Consider the following 6000-nt stretch of genomic DNA (forward strand, 5'->3'; position numbering starts at 1 on the left):
GAATCTACCAGCTGTTCCTAGAGCGAAAGAGGAGGCTTTCTACTCCTGTAAAGATTTACAGCCTCAGAAACCCTATGCAGGGTGACTATGAGTAGGAACCAACTCCACTGCACACCACCACCATAATAAATGAGTGGAATTGTACTCTTATATGCATGTTTACAGGATGCCAATTGCCACCTCATTTAGAAAATCCCGGAGAGAGAAAAATGCAGACATTTTTGAGATCTTTCTTAAATATCAAAGAATGTGATGCAGTTTAAATACATCTGAAGTATCGGTCTTCACACTTTCAGAAAGTATTTAGATAAATGCACTTGTTTCTTAATGGCATGCTTAACAGTATAGGGGCAGTGATGTATCTTTTGTCTTTTAATTTCATTTTTCAGGAACTCTTTGAAGGTCCCCCTTATGTATAGTGAGTCTTCTTGTATTGACATAATTGCTAAATGTACTCTACTTTTTAAATGTACCATATGCATATTTACCAACTAGTCAAGATACATGTAGGGGGCCCTGGTGGTGCAGTGGATAAAGCACTCCTTGGCCAACAAAAGGTTGGCGGTACTGTGGATCCCACCAGATGCTGTTGAGGAGGAAGATGTGGAAATCTGTTTCCTGTAAAGATTTACAACTCTGCAAACCTTATGGGGCAATTCCACCCTGTCCTATAGGGTAGCTCTCCCGACCACTGGCAGTAGGTTCAAAAATAAATGTGTAAGAAATGTAAAATGTTTTTCCTTCCTTACGCTTTTCTTCTTATTTTATATTTCTTACTCTTGGCCCTTCTGAATGATTTGTAACTAAAATTACGGGAAATAATTCCCACACGCCTACGAGGATATAGCAAATATTTCCTCTATTCCTCACAGAGATTTCCTTAAACTAGAGATCATTGAATTTGGGGGCTGTACAAGAGCCAGGTGTAGACTCCCAGACTTGCCTCGGGTGAAGACGCCAAGGCCCGGAAGGGAGAAAGCAGGTCCCCGAACTCTGCCCCCTTCAACTCAAACTAGAATTAACCTGCTCATCTTTCCAGATACAAGCGAACTAACGAGGGGGTCTCTCTTTTTGCTGTAAAAAATTATTCGACCGAGCAGATTTTTGGGGGACAGTTCGGAGTCCTTGAACACTGCTTGAGGGTTTAACCCCAGAATAAAAAACTAGCGCCCCTGGGAGGGGGCAACTCCTAAGGTTTGCGCTATATGTCCTTTGTATAACCGTTCCAAAGTAAGTCTTGATTGAGTCTTTTGAGATTAGGTGGGGGGAGCGATTTGGGGTGAAGCGCTTTGGGGGTGAAGAAAGGTACGTTTTCCATTCAGAGTTCACTTCATAAATCAAAACATCAAAAGAAGACGTCTCCACCCCCCACCCTAGGGAGTCTAAATGATCAGGGCCACAGGCGCCAACCTTGGGTATCCACCCCACAGCCCCAACCCGCAGTGCCCCGCGCCCGGGAAGGCAGACTGGGTGCTGGGTGGCGCGGCCCCGTGGGCCCCTCCAGCCTGAGACAAGGAATCGGTTATCGCCGCTGGCAATCGCAGCCAGGAAGAAGGGACTAAGTGACCGAAGAGGGACGTGGGGGTGGGGGTGGGCGAAGGGGTGGGCTGTGGAGAGAGCGCGGGGGGCGGCGGCCGAGAGCGGCGAGCGAGGGAGAACGGAGAGGGTGTGGAGCGAGGCTCCAGGCGCTGGGGGCCGAACGCGGGGAGGGCGCAGAGTCAGACGCTGGAGCCTAGCGCAGGACGTGGGGATCTGAGCCTGGCGCGGGGAGGGGGCGAGGCTCTGGTGGGCGAGCGAAGGGCACCGAGGTCCGGGAGTGGGGTCCTGGGCGGAGGTCTGGGCGCGGATCAGGGTGCCAAGCTTGGGGAGGGCGGGGCTCTGGGGTCCGATCGATAGGCGCCGGGTAGGTGGGCGCTGAGCGCGGGGCCCGGAGGAGTTCGGGGGTCTACGCACAGGGCCGCGGGGGCGAGCAGGGCCTTACCCAGCAGCGGGAGCCAGCCTCCGCACCGCACCGCCGCCGGCATGGCCTCCTGAGCCGGGTCCCAGGCCGCCACCGGCCCGGCGCGCCGGGCTGCAGGTAGCTCGCCTAAGGATGCGCGTCACCGACCGCAAATTCCCTCGGAACTGGTGCAGAGTGGAGGGGGAGGAACCTCTCCCTGCGGCCGGCCGCGGCAGGAGCCGGAGGGGCTGGGCCGAACGGAGCCGGGCTGGCGCAGCGCTGCGGTCGGGCCACGTGCCCCGCGCGGTCCCGCAGCCCGGCTTTCGGCGCCCGGGGCTCCCCGACTGCGGCGGCCAGACAGGCGCGGTCCCGCCGCCGGGGAACTTCCAGGGCTCGGCGGCGCTGGCGGGGAGTGGGCACCGAATGAGCTGCCCTGGGAGTCCCCGAACCCCTCATGGATCCCGGAGCGTCCGCACAGCCTGAAGCCAGGAGTTGGGCTCCGGCACCAGGGGGCTCGGAAGCCCCAGGCAGGGCACTAACTCTGCACTGCGCGCTGGAGGCGCGGCTCAGAGCCAAGACGGCGGGAAGGTCTCCCCAGTCCTCATTCTGGACCCATTTTAATTGTCTCCCCTTGCATCTCCCCGGTGCTGGATACCCAATGGGCAGTGGGACCAACCAAGGCAGAGAGGCAATAATGCAGCCCGGAATAAAATCCAGGATGTTTTGAAATCTTCACTCTTTGAGTACCTGAGTTCCTCATCACACAGTATTTCGAGCTGAAAATCATTTCCTTTGCAATTACTTAAAGAGAGAATAGACTTATAGGCCATTTCTGGTTCGTCCCTGAAATAGCCCTTGGAAAGCAAGTTTATCTACCTGGAAAAGGAAGGACTTGAACCAGCGGGCTTCGGATGTCTCTTCTTGTTCCTGGATTTCCATGCTATTGACCATTTTAGACATTTTAGGTATTTCACTAATGTAGACATTTTTCCAATAAAGCCTGGTGTTGGCCCATACAATTCTTTCTCCAGTCATGTGGTACAACGGTTAAGCTCTCAGTTGCTAACAGAAAGGTTGGCAGTTCAACCCATCCAGTCTCTCCGCGGAAAAAAAACCTGGCAATCTGTTTTCATAAAGATGACAGCTTAGAAAACCCTGCATGACGATTAGAAACTTAAAAAGCATCTGTAGCTCAGAGACAGGACTGGAGGAAGGTGACATGAAATCAGTGATGTATGCGCCCTGGTGGCACTACGAGCTAAGCATCGGGCTGGTAACGCAGAGGTTTGCGGTTTCAACCCACCAGCATATCCTGAGGAGAAACACGAGACTGTCCCCTCCAGTACAGTTTTATAGTCTATCCTTTATAGGATGGCTATGGGCTTCTGGTGTGCTGCTATAGTATAAACACCACTAACCACAAGGTTGGTAGTTCAAACCGCTCCTTGGAAACCCTACACAGGCTTGTTATGAATTGGAATCCACTCGATGGCACTTAACAACAACAATATAAGTTGGAATCATAGCACAGCTGTGTAGAGTATGCATACTATGGTATATTCATAACCCAGGAGATTGGGTTTGGTTTTCTTATTCTGGGGGGATTGATGAAGTGATGAAGCCACTTGGTGATGAGGGGAAAGGTAGGCTTGGGGTCTCCCAGTTGCAAAGTTCCAGTGCATTTTACCCTTATTTAAAGCTGAGGACTGCAAGCTAAAAGGGAAACCAATGATTACCAGTATACAAAATATCAGCTTCAGTTGGACACACTATTCAGGACACAAAAATCACAGTGTATATTTTTCAAAGAATTTTAGATACAGGTGGAACGCTGTGAGAAGTAGTGTTTTGGATTGAAATGTGTAGCCCCAAAATATGTGTTGAAATCCTAACCCTGATAATGGAGTGGCACAAATGGTTAAGTGATGGGCTACTAACCAAAAGGGTAGAAGTTTAAACCCACCCAGAAGTAACTCAGAAGTAAGACCTGGCTATCTGCTTTCAAAAGTTCACAGTCCTGGAAACCTTTTTGAAAAAATTCTGCATTGCACACATGGGTTGAGATGAATCAGAATCTACTACACCACCAAAGAACATCAACATACCTGTAGATACAATCTCCTTTGGGAATTAGGGTTAATAAAGCCATGTGAATATCTACATATAGGGTGCACCCTAAACGTGATCATTTTTAAAGTAATATTTTATTTTGTAGAAAGTTTACAAATCAAATCAAATTAGTTTTCCATGTAACAATTTCCAAACAAATTGTTCAGTGACATTAGCTACATGTTTTACAATGTGTCAACATTCTCTAATTGCATTCTGATTGTTTCCAGTCAGCTAGTTTCCCTCTCTGACTTCCCTTCAAGCTTCCCTTCCCATCTTTTCTTTAGAGTAATTATTGGCCTAATGGTATTAGCTGTTTGTTTTTAAATAGAATCCCATACTCATGGGTAATATTCTTCATTTTGTATCATTGTTAAAGGTTGTTGTTACATGCCATCAAGTTGGTTCCGTCTCCTAGTGACCCTGTTCAGGGTTTCTGAGGAGCAGCTGGTGGGTTTGAACTTCCGACCTGTGGTTTGTACTACCAATCTGTTATTTCATTAAAAGGTGACCTCAGGAGATAGTTTTGGCTCAAGGTTTACAGATCATCTCAGTGTGAAAGTCTCAGAAATCCTCTATTCCAAGGAGGTCTTGGGCTTTTTGAAGGAGGTCTGGGCTTGCTTTTTTTTAAGAATTTGAGTTCTGTATCAGGCTTGTCTCCTATTTTATCTCGGTCCATCTATATGGCACTGATTAGACTGGTTGGTAGTAGTTGTTGAGCACCAGTTCTTTTGGCCTCAGGGTAGGAGACATGCTGTAAAGCTAATGACTTCTGAGCAATAGAAAACGCAGTGTATGTGAGCAAGTGTAAATTGCTACAGTTTGATGAACTGGGCCTTTGCTTATGGATGAAGTTGCTCAAAATTTCAGCCAGAATGGAAAGATTCTTTGTTTGTATTAAGGAGCAAGCTTGTTTCCTCAGTGTACTGGGTTGACAGGATGGTCGATCTAGACACTGGCAATCAGAAATGAGAGGGGGCCTAGAAAGGCATGAAGTGACTCACTTACAAGCTTTTGTGAGTGTGCTTAGTTTCTGAACAAGAGGGTAAGGTAGAATCCCCACGGAATTGTTTTCCTTTTCTCCAGATGGATCTGGAGAAAGGGGATGGGTGATGGTAGGATTTAATGATTCGTTTGGGAGTAATTGTCAGCAGGATTAATTGTGATGGTCACAACTGTAATTGTAGATGTGTAACTATAAGGGGCGAGGAGTTCATCTTTCATTTCGGGAACAGATGATCCCAGGACCACGAAGAAGGAAGAGGATGAGTGGAGCATGAGATCCTACCTAGACAAGTGGTGACAGCAGAGACAGTGGTGCAGAGGTGGTGGCATGGAGAGACAGAGCAGGTGCAGGCTCTAGGCCCAGAGACTGAGGAAGGCTGTGTGCTTGAGGACAGGAGGCTGGCTTGCAGACTATGCCCTTTGGACATTAAAATGAATATAATGTATATTTTTTGTTTTATATGTGGGCATAAAATGTTTTACTTTGTTCATTTGTGAAATATAAAGTGTAAAAGGGAAGCCATGGGGAGGAAGTAGGTTAATTGTTGTTACAGGGAGGGGATTGTAATCAGTAAAATGAAACAAAGTGTATAATTTGTTAAATGTAAAACTGATGATCTTGTCTGTTAATCTTCACTCAATTCACAATAAAATGTGGAACATAAATAAATAAATGAAGCAAAACTAAAAAAAAAAACAAGAAAGAGCAGTACAAACGAAAGACATGATCAAGAAGGTTGTTGTTGTTGTTACGGGCCCTTGAATCAGTTCAATTTATAGTCACCCTGCACACAATAGAACAAAACACTGCCCAGTCCTGTACCATCATTGTTGTTGTTGTTAGGTACCATGGAGTCGGTACCAACCCATAGCGACCCTATGCACAACAGAACGAAACACTGCCGATCCTGGGCCAACCTCACTATTGTTGTCACGCTTGAGCCCAT

General features: G+C 47.7%; 1 protein-coding gene across 1 annotated transcript in view; it reads right to left on the minus strand.

The window, feature by feature from the left end:
* Positions 1–2024, minus strand: part of FLT3 (fms-related tyrosine kinase 3) — a 102480-nt gene extending 100456 nt beyond the window's left edge. Inside the window, exons 1-2 of the mRNA XM_006832042.1 lie at positions 2008–2024; positions 1373–1945 (exon numbers count right to left, since the gene is read on the minus strand). Coding sequence (XP_006832105.1) covers positions 1373–1945; positions 2008–2024 — 590 coding nt within the window. The remainder of the gene's footprint in view (positions 1–1372; positions 1946–2007) is intronic.
* Between the last annotated feature and the right edge of the window lie 3976 nt (positions 2025–6000).

The sequence above is a fragment of the Chrysochloris asiatica genome, unplaced genomic scaffold (genome assembly GCF_000296735.1).
Source record: "Chrysochloris asiatica unplaced genomic scaffold, ChrAsi1.0 scaffold00005, whole genome shotgun sequence".
NCBI classification, from domain to species: domain Eukaryota; kingdom Metazoa; phylum Chordata; class Mammalia; order Afrosoricida; family Chrysochloridae; genus Chrysochloris; species Chrysochloris asiatica.